Source organism: Cuculus canorus, chromosome 2 (assembly GCF_017976375.1).
Source record: "Cuculus canorus isolate bCucCan1 chromosome 2, bCucCan1.pri, whole genome shotgun sequence".
Classification (NCBI taxonomy): Eukaryota; Metazoa; Chordata; class Aves; order Cuculiformes; family Cuculidae; genus Cuculus; species Cuculus canorus.
Window position 1 is genome coordinate 93,637,481 of NC_071402.1, and position 24,861 is coordinate 93,662,341.

Below are 24,861 nucleotides of genomic sequence, written 5' to 3' on the forward strand. Positions count from 1 at the left end.
GAGGGGCAGATTTAGGCGTCATGTAAGGAGGAGTTTCTTCCCTATGAGAGTGGTGAGACACTGAAACAGACTGCCAAGGGAAGTTGTGGATGCCCCATCCCTGGAGGTGTGCAAGGCCAGGTTGGATGGGCTTTGGGCAGCCTGATTTAGTGGGACATGTCCCTGTGCATGGCAGGAGGGTTGGAACTGGATGATCTTTAAGGTCCCTCCCAACCGTAACTATTCTATGATTCTACGATTCTATGATTTTTTTTTTTGTCATTTTTTGTACCAAGGTCCTGGTCTCCTGATATTCACAAAACCAGATGGTATATTGTCACCTAGGCTGTGCTCTGCATGAACCAGACAGTTCTCTTGGAGGAATATCAGAGCATAAACAGGGTAACCAACATCAATACACATATTCTACATACTCTGCGGTGGGAGCTGCACCGCACAGAAGTCCCTTGGCCTAGCATAGCCCTTCAAAGCATCTCCACAGCCCTTACTCTCTTCACAACACAGAGATGAGGTGAAACCTATGCCAGAATGGCTCTTGCCTTCTGAATGCATGGGGTGGCAGTAGTGTGAGCTCCTGCTCTCAGGTAGCATGGTCACAACCCATTGCTCCAGATCTGGGGCAACAGCAGCACAGAGAGACACGAGCCAGTCTGCACCACCTGCACTCAGGACCACAGACCACACTAGAGCAAAGACCATTAGGACAAACTACAAAACATGTATCTTCACTGCAGGAAATGGGCAGGTGGTGGGAAATACCGCAGGAATCTGTAACAGCATGAACACTCATTTGCTCTTATAAAATGCAAAAAATAAAAGGTACCAAGTAAAAGTGCATCTCAAAAAAACTCTTGCTTTTGAGTACAACGTTTTTTATTGCTGTGGACTTAAATGCAAGAGATATCCACTAAGGTCAAAAGTGTAATTAGGTTCCAATGACAGAAAGCAATAGAGGATAAATCCAGGTGTGTCTCCTTAACTTGGACTCAGCTTTTAGCATATGAATTTCTGCGTGCTGGAATCTGATTTATTTTGTGAGTCATAGAATCATAGAATAGTTAGGGTTGGAAGGGACTTTAAAGATCATCTAGTTCCAAACCCCTGCCATGGGCAGGGACATCCCACTAAATCAGGCTGCCCAAGGCCCCATCCAACCTGGCCTTGAACACCTCCAGGGATGGGGCAGCCACAGCTTCCCTGGGCAACCTGAAGAAATTCTTCCTAATGTCTAGTCTAAATCTGCCCCTCTCCAGTTTGTACCCAATCCCCCTCGTCCTATCACCACAAGCATTTATGAATAGCCCCTCTCCAGCTTTCCTGTAGCCCCTTCAGGTACTGGAAGGTCACTATAAGGTCTCCTCTGAGCCTTCTCCAGACTGAACAAGCCCAATTCTCTCAGCCTGTCCTCGTAGGGAAGGTGCTCCAGCCCCCCCATCATCTTTGTAGCCCTCCTCTGGATCCATTCCAACAGTTCCGTATCCTTCTTACGCTGAGGATTCCAGAACTTGACACAATACTCCAGATGAGGTCTCACAAGAGAGAGAGGAGTAGAGGAGCAGAATCACCTCCCTTGACCTGCTCACTGTTGATCTTTACTCCTGTGAAAGATACCTGAACCATTAAGCATTCTTCTTCATTGTTTCCCGTAGCTATTTTATTTCTGCATGTCTTTCTGGAGATGGATAACCAGAGTTGTATTAGCTGTAGACTAGCACAAAGGTGCTATATTTATTTTCTAGTAATTCCTAATTTCTGTCTCCTTTTTTTACTGCCCCAAGCATTAAGATAATGCTTTCAGAGAATTCTCTGTGGAGTTTCCAAGTGCTGTCCCCTGAGTGGGAATGACTAATTTAGCTGTTATTATGTGTGTATAGTTAGGGCTGCCTTTTCCCAAACGTCTTTTTTGCTCTTATCAATGTTGAATTTTGTAACGCATCAGTTAGTATCATAAGATCTTGTGCAGCTCTTTGCAATGAGCCTTAGTTTTTACTGCAATCAGCAATTTTTGCTACCTCCTCTATTCTAGAATGTGTCTTTGTGAAGACGAGAGCAGTTCCTATCTCATCCTTGTGTTTTATCTATAGGACCTTCCTTTTCACTTTCTACAAGTTGTTAATCCACTAAAGAATGCTCACTGTTATCTTACTCAGTTTGAATTGTTTTTATGGCCCTGCCAAGTTGGTCAAACCCTGGAACAGTCTTCCTAGAGAGATGGTATGCCCCGTGCCTGCCAGTGCTTATCAGGCATTTGGACAATACCCTTAATATAGTGTTTTAACTTGGTTAGCCCTGAAAAGGTCTGGCAGTAGGTCCCTTCCAACTGAAATCATCTCTTCTCTTCTCTTCTCTTCTCTTCTCTTCTCTTCTCTTCTCTTCTCTTCTCTTCTCTTCTCTCCTCTTCTCTTCTCTTCTCTTTGGAAACTCTAAAGGCACTAATGTGGAACAGAGCATCTTCATTCATAGACTTCTATGAATTTCCTACCTCTAGCCCAGGATGATTCTTCTCCTATCTCTTCTTTGTTCTAGGTCTTCTGTTTCTGGCTGTACTGTATATAGCTTCTCCTAGGCTAGTGGTATGAAAACCAAGCTTGATGGTCTGTAATTTCCAGGTGACTTTTGGACTCTTGAAAATACCAACCTTCTATTTGCCACCTCCCACTTTTCTATCTTATCTAGGTTATATGCCACACTTAATAGTTCATGTATCATTTCCTGAGGAACTCTGGGAAGAAAACTGTCTGATCTTGGCACTTTACTACTATTCATTTTATTGATTTCTTTAAAAAGTTCTCCAAGTGACACTTCACTTGGAAAGACTTTCACAGCTCGTTGTAAAGAAGAGTTTCGCTCTGCAATTCCACTGAAGGTCTTCAGGATTAGCACTGCTGTGAAAAATGTTTGGCTTCTTTATCGTGGCCTTCATTCTTCTGAACCATTGCTTTTAACCTTAGACCATCTATGAATCTACCACTTTTCTGTTTCCTACACACTTAACAGATAAGATTCATTCAGTTCTGGACAGTAGAGACACTTACAATGGAATGTTGAGATATCAGATTGCCATTATACCTTTATCTTACACAATATTAACTACATTTATAATGTAATTACACTGTAAGAAACGTGTCTGGGCTGTTACCGTATCTCCTTCACTTCACTGTCCTTCCTGCCTGTCCTTTTCCAAATTTACTTTTTATATCAGTACATCAATTCAAAATTGTTATTGTCTAAAGGTATTTGGTGTCTTCAATTCTGTCTCCCCATCCCCGACAGGAACCATAACTATGTTTCTGCACACAAAAAAGTGCTAAATAAACCAAAGGGTAAAAATGCCGTACTTACTCCAGTAACTTCAGCACCATATTTGCTAGGGAGGAGAAGAAAACCATTTTGTCATTGGTCAATTTTTAAAAAAATATCTCCTAGTGAAATAATGCAGCTATTCATAGTGCAAGGCAGGGTGGTGCATGCCAGGTTCTCATGAAGCTATTCTCTGTTCGTGTTACTGTAATCTAAAATCACAGTCTCATTCTTTTTGGTCTATTGATTCCAGAGGACTGCCATGCGTAGTGAAAAGTTTCCCCTCCACTTGGGAAAGTTATCTTTTCACATTAAATAAAAAGGAAAAAAGAAACAGGCCAAGACTCTAAATGCATAAAACATACTGAAATTGCATATGTATGGCTTTGCTGTAGCTCAAACTATTATCAGCTTCTAAAACAGAAAGTAGACAGCACTATTTTGGGTGATAAGATGATGTTAAAGACGCTTTGGGTTTTTTTTGGCATTAAGTCTATTGTGTACCAGCCATCTAGTGCCATTGCACTAGCTAGAAATATCATCCAAAGATAATTGCTGGATGATGTGACAGCTGCAATTCAGGAATCTTTTTATTTTGGAGGAAATGTCTGTTGCTTTGTGATTCAGTCATTTCTATAATCAAGTATTAAATTAGTGATTTCCTGTTTGGCTCCTAACAGAGGTCTGTGTCGAAGGGCTGATGCCAGTTCATTCTAATAACAAATGCATTTTTAATCTGTGTGTCCTTAGTTGAGGTTTTCTGGATGTACAAAAGTAGTGATGGTTTCCAAGAAATATTTAAAATCTTAATACCGCCTCTGTCAAAAATGTGCTAAGCCAACTTTGGGTTTAAGTAGATATTTCTTAGTTAAAAGCTATGCTTTCTATGTTTTCTAAACTCTATTTTACTACAACAGTATTGTATGTGTAAAGACACACTTTGGGTAATACACAGGTGTTTTTCACATTATTTCAAATCCCTATCTAGTGAAATAGAAGCATCCAGCAGATCAAGCTTTCTTCACTGTAGCCACAATAAGATTTTGTGAAGAAGTAAAGCACTGTTTTTACACATCTGTCTGGCTGTGGATACCAGGAAATATATATGTTTGTAAAGTTATGCCTGTAAGGTAAACTTAAGGTATTTTGCCTTCTGGATGTGTTGTCTGAGGAGGAGCAAATCCAAAAGTGGCGTCTTGCCTTGTTATTTATATCCCATGTGTAATCTCTGTTCTGGAGAGAATTCTGTTCAGCTGCAGAGAGTCACAGGAGTAGTTATCTTATTCTGGCAATGCCCACCATGCTGATGCTTTGGGTTTTTTTTGCTTTGAGGAAGGTCCATTGAACTACGCAGCAGAATATTGCCAATAGACATTTCTGCCATTACAGATGACAGTGCAGATCCCTGCTGCAGTATTGTCTGTCGGGGTACCATCTTCTCAGGGTAAGGGAAATACTGCAAATATCGCACTCAGCTCTTCACTCATTTGCTTTTAGCATAGTTGTTGTGTGTTGTAAATATAGAAACCTGAGACGGCAAGGTGCCTAAAGCAAGTTGAGTCGCTTATTAAAAGCAACATGCCTGGTTGGAAAGGCTTGATGGATAGAATCCCTAGTGTTACTTCTTTTTTGACGCTACAACTTCTGCATGAGTTGCCCATGTGAAAAAAATGAGTGGATCTCCTGTCATAAAGATTGTGTCAGCTTCCTTCTGCTGGCATTTAGGGTGTACCTTCATTGCAGTAAGAACTGTGGTAGTAATTACTGTGTTCAGTTTATCCTTAATCTAGCTATAGCTACTTAGGATGCTGGTAGCAATATGGACTTCAGCATGGACTATTCTAGCATGCCATGCTTTTTACTTGAATTGAAGCCTTTAAATAAGTCAGTACCACCCCTTCATTACTGTTTTTGATGTCTAAATTATATATACTCAGAATGCACAGTATATGGCTTTCTGTGCTGCAGTCACACTGTAATTGCAGAGCAGGTGTACTCCAAGATATGCTATGTTACCGTGTTGCAAATTTCTTTAATTAAGCTACAGAGTCTCATTTTTCATTAAGTTATGGAAAGCCATACCTATTGATGGCTCAGCTTTCCAGTTCTTAACCTAGTATTACCTAGAAGTTTGTGAAAATGCTGTATGGCAGCTCAGAGAGAAGAAAGGGGAAAACACATTTTCTTCATTTTTTCAATATTCTGGTCACCCTTCTGAATTTCTCCCTAACCTGCTGTACAATACTTCTCAAGTGTGACAAGAAAGGCAATTTGTAGAAAGGGAATGAAAGTGTGAATCTTTCCAAAATGCTATTCATAGACTATTACAGTTCATCGACACCGTGAAGTTCTGTTTTGCTGTGTCTAGCTGGACAGTTGAGAGAAGTAACATTTTTTAAGGGTGTCTACAGTCTTGTTTTCTTTTCTCTTCCATTTTGTTAGATTTTTTTCAAATGTGCACTTTTTGTTATATTTGTTAAGATTTCTTGTTTTACCTCCTATTTTCATGTATTCATCTTCTGCCAGGCTTGCTCTGCTTGGCCTGTGAAATCCATTATGTTGGATTTCTTCGGATAGAGCTTGAAATTTAGTTCTTTCTCTAGGAAGGCAGCTTCTTTGATTGATTTTTTTCAGTCGTTCTATATGAAGAAGATTAGATTTCAGATTTCTTTAGTTCAGTTCTTTTCTGTTAATTATGGGAGAGTTGTTCAGGTTTTATTTCTCTGCCTTTCCTTGTGTTCACTGAATTCTTGGCTGTATGCTGTGTTTCTGAGTAGTGTTACTGTATTGTGATCTTCTTTTCTTAATGTAGTTTCTGATTTTTTGATTAGTTTACAGATTTCACTTTGCATCCATTTTTCTCCCAAACCTGTCCTCTGGTACTGTACGCGTAGTAATAATCACTATGAATCTCGAGTTTTCTTAAGGCTAATTTCAACTTGTTCCTCAGTTTTACTTTCTTTCACCATCACTAAGGAAGATAGAATTCAGTTTTTATCTGTAGTTACCAGTGTGGCAACTGTTATACCTCCTAAACTCTTCTGGTTAGTAACTATGGATTTTAGATTTAATCCTGCATTGTTAAAGGAATATGTATATTTTTACCGTGTAATTTAAATGGCTTGCCTATCACAAACGAAGATTTACCATGGCTGTATTCCAGTGCTTCTTCCTGGAGATGAACTACTGTCTTGAGCTGATCTGAATCTGAGTGGAAGCAAGATGCCCTAATATTATCTTCTCTGTGTTTTAAGTCATCATAAGCTAAAATAAATCCAGACTGGAAATAAAATAAAATTAATATGCGTTATGGGGTTTGGGATTTGAGGGTATTTTGTGGTTTGGGGTGTTTACTTTCCTATTATTTTATTTATCTTAATTATAGATCAACAAATTTTAAGTCTAGAAGGATCATTTTCAAGCCTAGTGCGTTGGCCACAGGCCACAAAACAGTTGCTGTTAATGCTTTGCTACTGATCTAGCTGGGGATGACCCAAGTTTTGTACATTTGTCTGTACCTGACTTTTCCACCTCTGTAACAATAATAATGATACTGGTTTGCTTCTAGAGTTACTCCTCCAGTGTGCCATCAATGCTGCTTCTAGAGTTACTCCTCCAGTGTGCCATCGATTTTGTTCCTATTTTTCTAGTTTATCTTGTAGCACGTCACAGAAGTTTTCCAAATTATTCACGTACTAAAAGGGAATAATTTGGTCAACTACTGTAGTGGCACCGGATTTGGGGAAGTATTTGTAATTGGGTTTTTTTATAATAAAGCATAACTTTTAATACCCACACATCTTTCCCCTACTGATGTTCACTTATATTGTAATCTCATAGAATGGGAGTGCTAGGCTACCAACAGAACAAGAAATGCCGTGTTCAAACATCACAGACAAAAATGGGCTCCTAATCCTTTCTAGGTAGCAGTCTGTCTGAATCAGATTTCATGGATGGTGCTGTTATAGGAAAACTCAAGCTGAGATTAGACAGACACAAAACTTCTGTAAGGAATATCAGATCTCAAAGATTCAGAAACGTGTTGGAATATTTTTTTCCCCTCAGGCTTCAAGAGACTTACGAGTGTCTGAAGCCAAGCAAAATTCATATCTAGAATTGAGAAAAGCAAAAAATTTCAGCCAAGCTATGTTTTGGCATTGGTCAAACCTCAAGCTCAAAGCAGCGATGGTGGGTGTCATGCTACAGCTGTTGAAACAATCCCAAAATTAATGGATTTTGTGAAAAACCCTGTGTGAGCTGACACATCTACATTTTCCTCAGCTCTGTTTGAGACTTGCATCTGCAGCAGCACTTCTTTTATTTAAACTGCCCTCTTCAGTCAGTTTTTATTTCAGGAGTGGATTCAGCCCTTATTTTATACATCTTTATTGTAGCTACTCACCCTTTGCTTCCTTTATGGTCAGTAAAGACTTAACAGGCATTTCTAAGATGCCACTCAGCTTATTTTAGATGAGTACATTATGCTGACATAAATCACGTCTAAGACTTTCTCTTTATATACAAGAAGACCAACTGAGAGGCAGAGGCTCACAGCGTAAAAATTTATATCGGTTCCATCCTGCTCCATTTGATTGTCAAGAAAGTCTACATAGAATTTCAAGTTGATGTAACACGCTTTAGTACATAATCCATCATGTCTGAAAATCTCTCCTTCCTTACAAGTCAAAAGGAAATATTGATGGTTGTTACTGTGCAAAGCAATTGGTTTATTATATGTGTTTCTAATTATTCAGATCTGGATTATTAGCAAATCTTAACACTATGCAAAGCAGTTGGTTTACTTGTTTCTCGTTATTCAGATCTGAATTATTAGCAAAGCAAATTTCTGCCTATTGAATCCAAATATAATTGATGCACTAGAAAGCTTCTGCTCCATTCCTATAACAACCTTTCTTCCTAAAATTATCATGAAAATTTATATATGATTATTATATACAATTCAATTATATATATCATTATTATATAGAATTAATGCAAAGCAACCCTCAGTGCTTTTTAAGAAAGAGGCCAAGGGCAACCTCAGGAAAAAAAGTGAAGTAAAGATTCACCTGGCTGGCACAAACCGGGGTCTTGCTTTGGTTGTCAAAAACAACCAAAGAAAGGGCAGGACTTGTTTATTTAGTCCACTCCTTGGTTTAAGCAGTAACATGACAAGTTATACAAAGGCAACCAGTTTATGCCCTTTTAGATTCAGTCTGAAAGAGTTCATCTGAAATGTTTTGCTCTTGGGGGGAAGGGTAGGAGGGACGGAAAGGTTACACATTAACCTGGATACATAAACCTCTTTGATTACTTAATGGAGCAGCAGCAGAAGCGCTTGGCACAGAGACAGCAGCGAGCTTCACGTTCTCAGCAGTCCATGATCACTGCCGTCATGGAGCGCAATGGCTTATTAAAGGAATAAAGACAAAACTGTACTTGATTTCCAGAACAGAGGGACAGGAAATCCTACTGACCCTGTCAAGGCTTTACTGATCTTAATGGGTCTGCCACAGAGAAAAGCTTTGCCTGAACAGTGGAGGGGGTGCTGCTCCTGAGGGACAAGTTCAAAAACACCAGCTCAGAAACATTAATAGGAACGTTTGCTACTGTTTCTTTATCAGAGCTTAGAAGAAATAGCATGCTGTAGAGCATGCTGGTGAAATCTGTATATTTATACCATAAATTACACATATGCTTACTTCTATAAACTAGTAACTGGGAGTTTCTTAGAGAATGGATAAATTTATTAAGAAGAGTTTCTGGCATAAGTAAACCCCATAAAAAGGGCTTAATGCTTATTTCTAATTTCCTGGAAGATTGTACAAATTAACAAAATTAGGTTTAATCACCAAGGAAAATCAGCAATGAAGTAATACATCTTTTGTTAAATATTAATTATATTTAATTTTTTCCCATCACAGAATTTACAAGTTTCTTGTGAATCAAGGATTTATTAATTAATGAATTAATTAATTCAGAGGTTTTTATTTATCCTCTGCTGTGAATGGATCACGTCTCAGTGAAGAGTGAATGAATTTATTCTTTATCAGCATTCTGCTCAAAAAGAAAATCCTTCCTAAAAGAACAGGCAATCTTTGCCAAAGAAATTCAGACACATTGAAGCATTTCATTGTTCAGGCTGTTAGACCCTAATGAGTTCTGCATCTAAGCACTTGTGATTTTTTTTTCCACCTGATCCAGCTACAGCATAGCAGTTTATGCACTTAAATGTACGAGACTTGTTTGGGAGAAAGAATTGTATTAAAGAAAGGCAGCATAATCTACACTTTTAGTATAACATCTGTTATCGTCATTCAGTGCTGCTTTTAACCCAGCATGCCCTTCCTCTAAATATCTTATTAATTAAACTGGCTTAGCAGAAAAATAAATAATACTTTCAATCCTGTACCTACTTAGAAAGGATTTGGAAACTGAAAAAGTTACTTTAGTCTGAGCTTCAAACTAGAGGGTCATTTTTTCATTCTTGAGCAGAAGCTGATTGCAACTAAAAGGGAGTATCTGAAAAAGAACTGTTGTCTTCCAAAAATATATTTTATCTTCAAAATTCTGCTGCACTGCAGAAATAGTTGGTGACTTTGAGAAGTCTTAGTTGATACTTGTGTGTCTTGCCCAGCAATCGTTTTGGGAAAGATGCTCCTGCTCTTCATCAAAATGTCTTACTAGCGCACTGTAGCAGTCAGTTCCCCGAAAGCCTTAAGTCCACAAAATTGCTGTGTTTCTTACCCCTACTTTAATAATGTGATGACTTCCTAGCCATGGAGGCAGTAGTAACACTGGTACCCTGCATCGTCAATTGTTGAATAGGCAGGAGGGTGTGATGGTGAACCTGGGTGGCCGACAGTGAATTTGTGTGTAAAAAGTGGATCTGTTACTTAGCTGTTTAAGGTAAAGTACAGAAACAGCAGTGTTTACCTGTGTTTTCTGGGCTGTGCTGTTGTCTATATGCAGAAACTACTGCTTTGCTGCAGTTTCACCCAACTTGATTTCCCACTAAAGAACAAGCTCAGGCAGACTGGATGCTGTTTGCTGCTTACACTGACAGAAAATAACACTTTCCCAGAACTGCTGGATGAGGTGTTGGGTGCCTGCCACAGTTTTAACAATTTATTTGGTGGGAGAAAGCTCCTGAGTTACCTGTATCCTGTTTTAGCTTTTCTTGGAGGGCAGTTATTCTTAAGGCAGGCAGGGGAAAAGTTTTATATACTATACTAGAAAAAGGCTCCTTCAGTGTAAGGACAAGGTGGGTTGGGGAGCAGTCTGCAACATGCCTGCACAGTCTGATTGTTGGGCATTTCTTTTCAAAAGCATATTAGAAGCTTGGAAGTCAAAATCATTGAAAGCCAGTGAGGTGCTTAAAGCACTTCTTCAAATAGGACTAAGGCACTCTGGAAAGTGCTGTGACTGTTATCTTAACAGCCTCAAAAATAAAACAGTACTGTGTGGCTGGCTAACAAGTGTAGGGTCTTCTGCCTTAGAAAAGGGACCTACCATTAATTCTCATCGATGCTGAGTGTATTTAGGGCTTACCAGAGTTTTTATTAGCTACTGATGGTACCTACTGACCTTCTTTGTCCCGAAGAATTCATGTTCAAAACTGATTTTAAATTGAGGAAACCTAAATTTATCCTATGGAGAAATGCGAAGCAGAGCTGGCGCTGTTCACATTAAGCTGTACATGTCTGACAGCAAATAAGTTGCAATGAGTGCAGTGTGTCAGTGTAAGCATAGCTAATTCACCAAATACACTTTGCCCTTGGGATGACAACATGCAACAGTGACAGAAAAGGTTACACCCTCATGTTTTCAGGGATGGAGAGGGGGGTTTCAGAGCCTCTTTTGCTTTAAATTTGCCTTGGGCAGACTGTAGATGCTGAGTTTCAGTTCATTTGTGCATGCATGCATCTGTAATCTGCACTGGGTCTGATAGGAGAGCATATGGCAGAAGCGATTCGCCCTTGACTGTGCCTCTTTTTTGGCAGACACTGGCACGTTTCTCACAGAACGAGTGCAGTCACAGCCACTCCTGCACATCACTTCTTGTGCCCCTTGCTTGCTGATTTTCGGCTCTTGGCCTGAATGCATGTCGTTTGTGGTGTTTTGGTTAATTGGATATTGTTTAATTACTGCTGAACTAAACAAACATGAAATTTCTGTCTGTCATTTTGCGCCCCCAGTCATCACGGACTCCAAGCAGGCAATACAGGACTCTGGCTGTTCAGACCTGGTGTGAATTGCAGTGTCTTATGGAGTTCCCTTCATTTACAGTGTTTGTTGGGGGAAATGCTCTCCAAGGAGGAGAAGGCTCCATTAAATAGCTCTTTTTTATTTTTACATTATTCCAGACTTCTTACTCTGCTCTCACTGGAGTTAATACGGAACAAGCCTTGGCTTCAGGGCAGCAGAGGTGCCAGTCCTCTTCTGTTGCCTGAGGACGGTCCATGACCACGTCTTTCACTGGTGTGATCCTTCACCTTGCCTCCTTTCTTAACTTCCCATCTCCAGCTTCTGCACTAATTACCTTTTTGTCCGTTTGCTGTCTCTAACTCTCCACAGCAACGCTTTGGTCATGTGTCAAAATTAAGCAATTGGAGTGCAGGCATGCCCTCAAATCAGTCAGTCTATAGTCATTTCTGTCAATAACAGCTATGCTACGGCAGCAGGCAGATTCTCTGGACTGCCAGTAGCCTTTATTTTGAGATGCTAATTTGCCACTTACTTGAAGACAAAAATAAGCAGTTTAAAAATGCCTTAAAAGGTATAGAGCCTTTTAAAACAATCACTTCTCTTTTCTGTTTATATTGACCCTTCTCCTTTGCTTACAGCTTTGGAAAGAAAAATATCAATGAGGCAAAGCAGAGAGGAGCTTATAAAACGAGGAGTGCTGAAAGAAATTTTTGATAAAGGTAAGTGTTCTTTTCACAACATCAAATTGACATCCCATATAGTTTTATGGCCAGATATTACATTATTGTAACATAAAGAACTGGGAACACAGTCCTGAATTGCAGGACTGTGCGGAATAAGGTCTCCAAACATCTCTTTTGATTTCACTGTGGGCTGGCCTTCCCCATTGGATACGTATGATAGTTATCTAGCAAATCAAACTGAAAGCTAATTAGAAATGTAAAGCAGTAGAAATATAAATCATGGCAGCGTTCGGGAGCCACTTGCCGCAAAACAGCTGGGCATCCAGGCTGTGTGGAGATGGAGTGAGTCTGTGCCTGCATGTGTTAGCATTGTCTGGTTGAGTCACTCTGGGATTAACTGTGGTGGAAAAGGGAAACATCTGAAGGTTTTGGATATTGGCAAGCATGGAATGGTGCACTCTCCTTGAAACAGCTCAGTAGATGTAATAATAATTCCTTGTTTAGAATAATTAATTTGTTGAGTTGGTAATGTATTATTTATGCAAAACGACATTATTTTATGAACACCAGTGTTTTACAGTGGTAATGCAACATATATTTGGCATCTATTAGGTATGTGCCAATCTCTAATGGCAGCTTTTGTTTGTTTTGCTTCTTCCCTTGTCAATAACTAAGGCAATTAAGTCAGCAAATTATATAAAGACATGCCAAATTTGCCTCTTAACTTCAATAGAACTTATACATTTACTTTAAAGCCTCATTAATTCAAAGTCTTTAACAATACCAGAACAAAATCTGTTAGAAGTCAATAGAAGTTATAAACATTCACATATATTAGAAGTACAGTATATACCTTATAAAGTCTATCAGAAGTAGGGTCTATCTTACAAAGTCTGGAGCATTTAAGTCTGCTACCTACTTTTTTAGTTTAGCTTATTGAGAAAGGGGAAATGATTTAAAAGAGGAAAAAAGGAAAACACTTGGAAAAAACAAGTAAATATGTCATTAACTTCTACAGTTTTTACGCGTTATGTATTTTAGATGCTTCTTATCCTTTAGATCTAATCCTGCCTGTGTTCTTACTATGGCCTGCTGGCTTGGAAGTCATCCTAGATGCAACATCTGGATAGAAATAACTCCTGGCAAAAGGTTTGCCCTTCTCACTGCTTTGGGTTTTCCACATTTTGAAGTATGACTCAGCTCAGATCCGCAGCCATGAGGCAGGCATCCTCGCTGACAGCAAGTCACGGTACAGGTTGTCCCACCAAGTGTGCCGCATCCTAGGGGAGCCCAGGATGTAACTCCCAGTTCAGTGTCCTGGCCAGCTTGGAAGCCAGCCTTCAGTCACGCTGACTTCTGCAGTGTGCTTCCTTCATCCCTGCATCACATCCCACACTTAGCTACTTTCTGACCTGTCCCTACACATACCAAAAGGCATCCCAGGAAAAATCTTTCCTATGCAGCCTGACCTTGCCCTCCATATTGCTACCAAAGCATTACAGCTTTCTCCATTTATCATATAATGCTCTAATGCTCTAAGTTTGTAATCTTCTGTATCGTATTGTGAAGCAGATGCTAAGCGATCTGGAGGTCTTCATCTGAAAAAAAAGAAACTGATTGCTTTTTATCGTAATTGTTCACCTTTTAATACCAGAAAAAGCTGGTCGAAACACATGCTGCTTAATCCTATTTCCAGTGCAAGAAGCAGAGCCATCAGACTTCTTCGTTATCAGGTGCCACTAGAAGGGAAACCACAACGCAAACCACCAGGACTTCTCATCCAGTATCTTACGTTATTTCCTGCTGGTTGCAAACACAATGAGCTGAGAATTGGTAGCCCTCCTTGAAGGAAAGAGGCAGGGCAGAGAGAACAGTGGTAATATACAAGGAAACTAGCAGTGATTGAGTAGCTTTGATGATACAAAGATATGAGTAAGGCGAGATTTGTAAAGTAAACCCAGTATTTCCTTCAGTGGTGTAAGAGAAATTCAAATAAAGGATATTCTATCTTACTGCGAACCTTAAGTGGAAGTAGTATTTTCCTTGTAATTCCATTTAAGTCATCTCTAATCATTCAAGAAAACACAGCAGATTTTAGAACTTCATAGCAGAATGCTTTATTTTATGATGGTAGTGCCTTCCAGGCCAAGAGGTACCTTGCACAGACAATAGGAATAGCCATAGTGTTAAATTTCTTTGTCTCCCTTTCCTAAGAGGTGGACAAAGTAGACAGAATCAGCACTTGAGTGAGTAATTTTGTCTTTTTCTTTCTTGAAAAAAATCCATACAGAACAAAGGGAACTTAACATAGATAGACTGACCCAAACCCAAAATAATCTGGAGCTTGCAGTGTGCTTGTTATTGGTTTTATCATGTCTTCTATTTTAAAGAAAAACAAATTAGCTATTTAGTTGCCTGCTGTTTAAAATGACATTCTGACCTGTTTGCTTCTGGCTTTTCAGAGCATCCAGTAGGTAAAAGTTAGCAGAGCACAGTCAGTCATAGTGTTCACACATGGGAGAGTCACCATATTCCAGCTGCTATATTTGGGAAACAAGAAATGCTTTTATAACTTCAGGGACACCTGTGCTTAAAGTGAAACCACTCCAGACTGAACTGCAGAGAGCTTTTTTCTTGGCAAGGGCCAGACTCCCAACTGAATCGGTTTCTGTCATCTTCCATTTCCAGTTTTCCGTGACTTGAGTCTTTTGAAAATGTAGGCAAAGGTTGTAATCTTTTCAAATACTATGTACTTTTGGGAAAATGGTAAGTTGAAGGAGTATCTGATGAGGCACCTGCTGTTCTAATAGTTTGTGGACTGAGAGGTTAAAAATACAGTTTCCATCTTCAACTGAGAACACACCACAGCATTTAGAAGAACTCATACTTTTGCTGTACCTTTGCTCCCACACATAAACAGCTTTGATTTTCACATGACGGTGCAACTGTCCCAAAAGCATCTGTTTTCAGAATTACCCACTGTTCCATAGTGCCAGTCAAAGAATGAAATCTACTTGTAGTGTTTTGATACCTCTTCTTTTATCTGAACATAGATGACATTGACTGTAGAGAGAAATTTCTGAATGTGAGTGTGTACTGATTGCCTGCTTCAGTGGTAATGGTGCAGTGGTTCTGCAAGAAGCATGAGCAGTCTTCATCTTTTATACTTCTATATTTTTGTACTCTCTATCTAGTCAAAACAATGAATATAGACACACATTTCAGGTTACCTAAATCCTGACAGAATTTGGAAGTGTTGCACTTATGTGCTAGGCCAGGTTTTGTGGCAGCGTGCGAGCATAAGTTTGAAGAAGTGGCTTTGGTAGTAAAGCAAGGAGGAAGGCATGGTAGCCAGCAGAGCCAATGGAGCTGCAATTTCAATATGTTGAAAGTATTTGGACTCCTCCAGAAGCAGGGAGGACATCCATATGTCAGCCTGTCTCAGACTCCACAGGATCCCACAAAATCGGGGGTCTGCTTAGAGACTGAAGTCAAGGAGGATCCTAGCCACCGTGCCACCAAGGCTAGGAAGCAGCCCCAGGGACAGCTCTTGACAAAATGCAATAGTACTCAGTTTTTCTTCCTCTATCCCATGGGGGCCATGGCAGAGAAGGACGTGAATTTCTCTCTGCCCTTGCTAGCCTTTGGCATTAAGAATGCTTGCCTGGACAGTCTTACTTGAGAGCAGGCAAGTACTGAAGGAGACAAGCCAAAGTGGAAAAAAATCCAGGTTTTCGAACTCTGCTCATCATTTCGGCTTCCTTAGTCATATGTCTGGGAAAGGAGCGCATGAGCACAGCACTTTTCAAACATGCAAGAAGTTCACTAGTCCACAGGGTTCTGATGAAAAGACATGGTGGGAGGGTAGGCAGAGCTCTGGTGTAAAGAAACAACGAAAGGGTTGACCTGTACCAATCAGCATGATGCACTGCAGGCTACTTTGCACCAGGCAATTTTTAAAAAATGACCAAAAGTGGAAATGTGTTAAGGAGTGCAAACCATGTGTAGGGACCACATGTTTTGAACATATCATCTGTGCGTCTCTGGGCTTCCACCCCATGCTGTTATTTTCACAAGTCAAGGTGAGTCAAAGTGTCTGGATGGAGGCCTCTGCATCAGTTTCCTCTGAGGTCCTGTTTCTTCAGTGACTTCAGGTGTGCAAAGCCTCTTGTGTAACAGAAGAACAGGCTTCATGTACTCCTGTTACTGCAGAGGTCCAGTTACTCTCTCTGGTCCTGTCCAGATGCAGCTGATTCACACTCAGACAGTATTATCAAAGCTCATGAATTTAGGGAATTCTTCACTAAGTAGCAACAGGCTCTGTGAGAACACGGTAGAGGACTTAAGAAGTATGAGAACAAAAGATTACATATTTTATCACTGTGCAAAATTAACTTTAAACTCATAGCCAGTTCCTGAATTGTAATTGATTCATCCATGTGTATGTAATAATTGCATTACCAGGCTTCTTTTCAATTATATGTCAGCTAACCAGAATAGTTTTTAGTACTTTAAAAATAATAAGTAATTTGCCTTTTATATCTGATTGTCAAGCATGTCTCTGATCCAGGATTAATTCACACTAAGATATTGTTCAGTTTACAAATTTTATCCACATCTTTGATCTGTTTGCTGTACTTGAGCAGCTCCCTATGTAGCTCCTCTTTAAGAGAGATCTGATTTAGGGTGTATATTTCAGTGAGGATTCTGTGTCGTATCTGATTATTTCAGTCAAATCCAAGGACAAGTTTTAGAGTCTAATTGAAGATCGGAGATATTCAGATGGAAGATTAAAAGAGGTTATGCTATCAGTAGAGAAAGCTGTCATGCTTGTTGTTATAACAAAAAATAGAAGCCAAAATTTTATCTCACGTTTTACTTTTTTGCAATCGTAAACCTTCCACGGGTCATTTGAATGATATCTTCTTAAATCATGCTGAAAATACCTTGAGAAGTGCAAGGTGCACTTAAGGCAGCAAGTTAAAGTGCTTAGCATGTTATGATAGTCGTCCCACTTAATTAAAAACCTGCAGATATCCCTCCAAAAACTAAATGTTACTGGGTTTATCATACATACTTTTTGTCTGCTCACAGTTATGGTCGAATTCAGTCTTGCACTGAATTAATGTATGTTACTGGACACAGCCACTGCCTTTCATTGAGGAAACAGTTGCTTTGCCTAAGAAACAGTTATGCTTTTTCACGAAACCAGGAAACTGAGAAAAGAACAGACCATGTTCCAAAGACTTGTAAAGGTGTATGTTTATAGGAGACACAGAGAGACAGAGAGAGGCATAGCAAGCACAGAACACATAGCATTTCCACCCAAAAACCTAAGTTGAAAAATATTCAGTTTAAATACTGGCTGAACTGTTGCTTGATTTTTGCCACCTAGGAAAATAAACAGGTTTGTATTGAATGATCACAGCAGCTAGGAGACTGTGGTGCAAGCAGTTGGCGGAAACCTTCAGTTTTGATTCACGTTGCCACCTTTATAGCCTAATCAGTTGATTACTCTGAAAGCTGTGGGTCATATTTCAGACTAGTATGATGTGGCTGTGCACCATAATAGCTCTCCAGGTCTTCAAAAAAAAAGGCCTCCAACAAAAATAAGAAAGTCAAGACCCTGGTATTTCTAATAATTTCAAAATAAGCACAAGACCATCTTTACTCACTGTGAGAAGCTTTAAAAGGCAGAAACATAATTCTGAATACAAACATACTTTCAGACTTCTTAATTTCTATATCCTGATGCTTAAGTGAGACTTATTTTTTTTTCTCTTTTCAGTATTGTTTTCTAAAGTGTTACACACATCTTAGCCCTGTCAGGGGAAAATGTGCACTTATTTGAGTGATGTATATCTCTGCTTGGTACATTGAGCAGTAATATGGATGATCAGAGGCGCCCAAAAATCAAGAACCAGATCCTGAAATCCTGAGTTTGACTTACAAAAATAATTGAAATACATAGTAAAATTAGGGTCCATTTATTTGCCTGCTGGTTTTTAGATTTAAAGGTCACATTCTGGTTATATTTTCAGGCTTCCACTCCTAATCATAGGGGCTGAACACTTTCCTTTATAAAACTGTAATTGAGATATCCGTGTAATCATTGCCTCCAGGTACCAGAGTGCTGTGCGTAACAGATTTTGAGATAAAAAACATGCAGGTTGACACCATAGAGAATGATCTGATCTCTCACTTATGTTCTTTAATATTTTTAATGTGAAGTGGCATATGATAGGAAAGAAACTACCAGCTGCTTTTACAGAAATTCTGCTCAGATAGAGCAGATATTATGAATAACTTTAAAAACAGGCTTTCTAAATGGAATCTGCTTTATCTTGGTATCAAGCCTTTACAGGAGGCAACTATAAAAATTATTCTCTCCCTTATATAAACTCTTGATGCTGGGAGCTGTAATGTTTATATTTGTGTGTAAAAGGCGGACATGCTTGTGTGGTTTTGCCTGTGTCCTTTATAGTATTAAAAAAATGGTGTGAGAGAAGAAATAATTAAGTCTATTGTTATTAAAATATTATAAATGATACACTGCGTACATTCATATTCTTTAAGAAAGCTCCGTAGCTTCAGCTCCAGCCCATTCTCATTCCTGACTTCCCAGCTTCAATATACACAGAGGGAAGACAGATTTTGTGGGCCTGGATGGGTCTGCATGGCTCCATGGATGGAACATGGTCAGAAACCATCCAGCTTAGATGGATCCTAATAAGCATCCTAGGGTAAACAACGGATCAAAACGGATATTTAACAGATCTTTCCTAAATCTTAGTAACTTCTTAAAGCAAGTGGAATGCTGTCAGACTTAAGCGAAACTATAAAAAAAAAAAAAAAAGTGGTGTGGTTGCCACACCAGAAGGACGGGGTGTCATCCAGAGATTGAGTGCACCCTCAGCAAGTTTACAGATGACACCAAGCTGAGTGGTGTAGTTACCACACCGGAAAGACGGGATGTCATCCAGAGGGACCTGAACAGACTGGAGAAGTGGGCCTCTGAGAACCTCATGAGGTTCAACAAGGCCAAGTGTAAGGTCCTACACTTGGGTCGGGGCAATCCCCTTTTTCAGTACAGAATGGGGGATGACGTGATTGAGAGCAGCCCTGCAGAGAAGCACTTGGAGGTGCTGGTTGATGAGAAGCTCGACATGAGCTGGCAATATGCGTTCACAGCCCTGAAGGCCAATCATATCCTGGGCTGCATCAAGAGAAGCATGGCCAGCAGGTCGAGGGAAGTGATTCTGCCCCTCTATTCCTCATCTGGAATATGTGTCCAGTTCTGGAATCTTCAACCTAAGAAGGATATGGAGTTGTTGGAATGGGTCCAGAGGAGGGCTACAAAGATGATCGGAGGGCTGAAGTACCTTCCCCACGAGGACAGGCTGAGAGAGTTGGGCTTGTTCAGTCTGGAGAAGGCTCAGAGGAGACCTTATAGCGACCTTCCAGTACCTGAAGGGGCTACAGGAAAGCTGGGGAGGGGCTATTCATAAAGGCTTGTGGGGATAGGACGAGGGGGGAATGGGTATAGACTGGAGAGGGGCAGATTTAGACTAGAGATTAGGAAGAATTTCTTCCCAATGAGAGTGGTGAGACACTGGCACAGGTTGCCCAAGGAAGCTATGGCTGCCCCATCCCTGGAGGTGTTCAAGGCCAGGTTGGATGGGGCCTTGGACAGCCTGATTTAGTGGGATGTCCCTGCCCATGACAGGCTGGTTGGAACTAGATGATCTTTAAGGTCCCTTCCAACCCTAACTATTCTATGCTTCTATGATTCTGTTGTGGACAGAACATCACAGTAGACAACTGCACAAGTTGTACTTTTGGGATACAAACGATATTGTTTTGATCCTTATCCATGTGTCTTCTGTATACATGCAAGATCTCAGTTCAGATCACTCATTTGCAAGCAAGTTAATGGAGATAGCACATTTCATTTAATGTTCTTTCTGCATCTTATTTATGTGTCTTCTGTTGTCTTTCTGCTTTCCTCCAACTGTGAACAGATGGGGAACTTTCCATACCAAATGAAGAAGGAGCTTTGGAGAACGGACAGCCTCTGGGCTCCGCGCAAGTGCTGAGCGCCAGCCAGGTATCCCTGCCAGCCCTAGCAGAACTGGAGTCAGGTCCAGCATCTGGGGAACCCTGCTCATACGAGGTGCTCCCAACCACAGAGATTATGGATGGGACAGGTAACATCTTGTTTACATTGTGAATTAGATACTCTTAAGATGTTTGAAACAAGTTCCTGACTTTTAACAAGTAGCTTGCTCTTTGCCAATATTTGAGAGTAGATTTCTAACTCTGTGGCTACATCTCAGCTGTGCCAATGAACTCTGGAGCAGAGAGCTGATAGCATTTTCAAACTCTTGGGTACAACATCATGCCCTTTACCTGCTGAGTGTTGTTGGGTGATGTTCACAACACACAGCTCTCAGTAGCAAACACAGATGGTTGCCCTATCCTAGGTGAGGCTCTTTGTGCTTCTTCCCCAATCCATGCAGAGAGACAGCAATAATATACATCTAGGTTAGCTTCTCTTTCTGCATCACTTAATGCTGAAAGTTGTGAATGTAGGTCAGTTTTGGAAAAGTGACTGCTAGAAGCGTTCATCCGTGATTTTGTACAGATATGTGGCCTCTTTGAAATAGAGTAGCCCCCATGAGCTGCTTTTACATTCATAGGGTAAGTTTAGAGACCACTTGCTAACATATCTGGTCCTGAGCAAGCTGTGGTGACAGACCATCTTGAGATGTGAGATTTTAAGGCTTTTGATTTGTGTTCAAGATGTGAGAATATGTTCCAGCCTGACATAGGGAGCTGACTTCTGTCAGAGGTAATGGGAAATTTGGCTGTTGTGTAGATGTTTGTTACTCTTTCTCTTTTTCTCTCTTTCTTTCTCTCCTCCTTTCTGTGGTATATGATGTTTGAGTGAAATCTATTAGTCATTCTTACTCTGCATTGGTGCACTGCGTTTCTTGTCTAACTATGGCTGTATCCACTGCTGCTTTGCTCGTAACGTTGTTGCGTCTATGATGTGGTTGTGTCCTCCAGTGTCTGAAGAAAGCCCCACATCCAATGAATCCAGCGTCCTTCTGTCCCAAGATCCTACAGCTAAGCCAGTCCTGCTACTTCCCCCAAAAAAATCTACTGCTTTCCCTGGAGACCATGAGGACACCCCAGTGAAACAGTTGTCCCTCCTCAAACAGCCCCCTGCCCTGCCTCCTAAACCTATTGCCAGGATTGCCAGCCACTTAACTGGTAAGTAGGCGTTCCTGGACCCTCAGCACCACCGTTTCCCTTATAAGGAAAAACCTGCCCTTACAGCAAGGTTCTCAATGTCCTTTCTCCTCCTGTAACGCTGTTTGCACTTGTTGTTGTGTGTACTGGTAACGTATATGTGTTGTACTTAGGGCAGAGATCACTAAGCACCTTCAGACTATACCTTTATCAAGGTTGCTTCAGGGCGCTTTCCCTCTTAGCTGTAATTACCTAAGACTGCCACTGTGTTTCCTAACCCTGCTCACTCTTAATCATCAAGTCTTACTATCGCCACAAAAACTGTAGGATGAGCTTTGTTGGGAAAGGAAGTATCAGGAAAATACCAGGAAATCTTTAAATGGCTTTAATGACAAAAAGGGTGAGAGTTGAGTGGAAAGGGAGAGTTTCGCTTTCTCTTTTTGCACTTTGTTGCTTGTCCTCTCAACTGCCATCTGGGCAGGTCCTCCTGCACACACTGTATCTTTTCATATGTTTGTCTTTCACTTGGCCCCCTGATCGTTAGACGGGCCATTCTGTCCCATAGCTTCTTACCATTTTGCTTCCCTGCTCACACTGACTGCCTAACTGCTCCCCTTTCCATTCCCTGCCCACTGATGAGTTCTGAAGATGATGGGCAGCTCCCATTCTGAATAACCAGGATTTTGATGTCCTGCAGTTAATGCTGCAGTTTATTTCTCACTGCATGGCAGCTAGCACCAGCAGGCCATGCAGGCTCCTTTTTTGTGTTCCAGATGTTTTCACAAATGTCTAGGCTCCTTGGGACTCAAAGCTTTAGGTACATGTGGAAGGAGGATTGGTGGGCCTCCTCTCTCCAGTCTCTCATTTAGACCACTGAAGCAAAGGATGGCTACTTTTACACAGATCAAAAAAAGGTTCCCTAAATGCTTGTTTGCACCTTTTGAATAGTCTGCTCATAATTGGCGGCTGCCGCCCAGGAGGGAGCACCTCAGAATCAGGATGAGGTGTATACATCTGTGTACTGGGGCAGAGTCTGGTCTCACTGATTAAGTCTTCTTGTGTTAAGTGCTGCCCTGATCCTTTCAGGACTGCTGTGATAAATGTTCAGCTCATATTAATACATTACAGTTTGGGGTTTTTTCTTCTCTGACAGTTAATACCCATTTTATTAGGGTTAAAGTATATGTCAGGAAAGAGCTCATTAGGAAAGAGCATGTTCTGGTTTTCTCTTGTATCTCTATGTAGTCACTTCATGTTTCTGTTTCCACAGATTTTCGTTCTGTATAGTTTTGTTCATTTTATGTGAAAACTCTTTACTTTCTTCCCTGCCTAAATCTACACATAATGGGTATTATTTTTCATTATACTACAAACTGAATGGGCAGTTCTGCAGGCTGCAAAGCCAAGCAGCAGTATTGATGGCTTCAGGTGAGGACAAAACCAGCTTCATATGATCTCTCATAACACTCTGTCCCAATTACAGGAGCTGCTCAGAAATGAGGCCAACGTAGAAGAAGTAAAAAAAAAATAAGAATAGCGTAAGAAAAAGCTCAGCTACTAAATGTCCTTCATTCACAGGCCTTTCTTTTGTAAGAGATAGCATAAGACTCGAAGGATGAGGGCTTCTGGTGTGATTTTTTGCTGCTGGAAATTTTGTATGAAGTAGAATCAGGCTCAAGCTTTCAACATAAGTCAACTGCTTCATAGTGGCGACTTTTCAGTGAAACAGAACTGTGAATTCTCTTAATTTGTGGTGGCCTTTAGTGGTTTCTCACCCAGTCCTAAGTAAACTCTTGTGCGTGCATATACAGAACCCTCAGGGAAAAGGAACAGAGATTCAGATTTAGTCATAGGGCCCTAATTTAATTGACAGTTATTCCTGGTGGAACTGAAAGCTTGATTTATACATACCTTATGAATAAAAGTATTAAACTTATTCTTAAGGGTCCATTTACTTTGATGGTCTAGAGGATATGTGTTGTTTGGTGCCTTGTCTTCTCCACTGGTAATTATTTTAGCTGTGTATAATCTTTGGAAATGAGCAATCAATCCTGATGAAGCACCCTCATCAGAGAGAAGCAGAATTAATGGTATTCTTTTACTAATTACTCCAGAGACATTCTCAGTTTGTGTGTGAGAAAACAAGTAAAATCAGAGTTATAACATTTGAGGTGAAGACACTTCTGTTCTTGCCGCACACCCATTTTTCTGCTGAAGATTTTGCCAGAAGGTTGAAGGACAAATTAAAACATAGTGGGCATGGCTAATGGAGAGTGGTAGTGGTTTAATAGTCTGGTAGCTCTGTTGAAGAAGACTGTGAGGAGAGATGTGATCTTTTGAAGAGTTCAGGTACACATCTGAAAATGCAGAATCTCCTCTTAAATTCTGCCTTAAGATATATATATGTGTGTGTATATATGTAAATTTATGTAATAGAAACATTTTATACAAACATCTATTATAAAATTACTAGATATGTTGTCAGCAGCAAAAGAAAAAAAAAGAGAGAGAAATATTTTACATGCAAAACTTGAGGAAAGAAAAACTTCCTTTGAGTCTGACCACCTTCTTGCTGTGAGCTTATCCCAAAGTTCTTCAGTGAAAACATGAAGATGATTGACTTGTGGGTTTGGCAAAGGACTTAATACAGCTTTTAGAAATTAAAAAGGAACATTCCTTAACTCTGAAAGCATTTGTAAACCATCTCAAACATCTGTCTTCCCGTGCCAAGACAAAGAATGGCCTTACCCTTGGTAAGAAACACACATAAAAGAGCAGGCCTAAAATAAACATGTAGGAGCACATTTAATTTTGGGGAGGCTGAAAAGAAATCATCTGTTTTAAAGGGGAGAAGAAGAGAGAATTGCCTCTAGCAAACACAACTCACTCAACCTTGCATGCTGCTTCTCAAGGCTGAGGTACTGTGGGGGACAGGACAGTGCAAGAACAGGGATAGAGCCAAGAACAGACTGCAGAGCAACAACACCACCACTGCTGAAAATGCTTCGTGCTTTGCCTCATACCATCTCCCATGCTCTTGATGATACTGTCGAATGTCCCTATCACAGTACTGGGTGTGAAAGTGCCCATGCAACCCTAGAAGACAGAGAACCCTAGGAAAAAAGCTATGATCCTTGACTGTTGTGATACCATTTATTCACTTCCCTGCTTTTGCTGTTGGCCATTTACCTCCCAGTGAGCCTTCCACTGGTTTTCAGATATGATTATTATTAGGCAGCACACATAGACAGAGTTTTTATCATCATTTTACTTCTCCAAGATCCAGGTGTGGAGGCCAGACATTTACAAGATTTGTAGCACCCTTACTTCATTGAAAATTTAGGAGGATCTGAAATAATCACCTGAGACCAAACTTAATTGGACTGCAGGGATAAAGTCCCCAGATTATCATAAA

The 24,861-nt window shown here is 40.4% G+C and overlaps 1 protein-coding gene across 9 annotated transcripts in view; it reads left to right on the top strand.

Annotated features, from left to right (window-relative positions):
- PHACTR1 (phosphatase and actin regulator 1) overlaps positions 1–24,861 on the top strand; it is a 321,265-nt gene that overhangs the window by 227,644 nt on the left and 68,760 nt on the right. For 8 of the 9 annotated variants that reach the window (XM_054059099.1, XM_054059098.1, XM_054059101.1 and 5 more), the window contains 3 exons: positions 12,147–12,227; positions 20,213–20,398; positions 21,261–21,467. In XM_054059099.1, coding sequence (XP_053915074.1) covers positions 12,147–12,227; positions 20,213–20,398; positions 21,261–21,467 — 474 coding nt within the window. The remainder of the gene's footprint in view (positions 1–12,146; positions 12,228–20,212; positions 20,399–21,260; positions 21,468–24,861) is intronic. The other variant, XM_054059103.1, reaches the window with a different exon arrangement.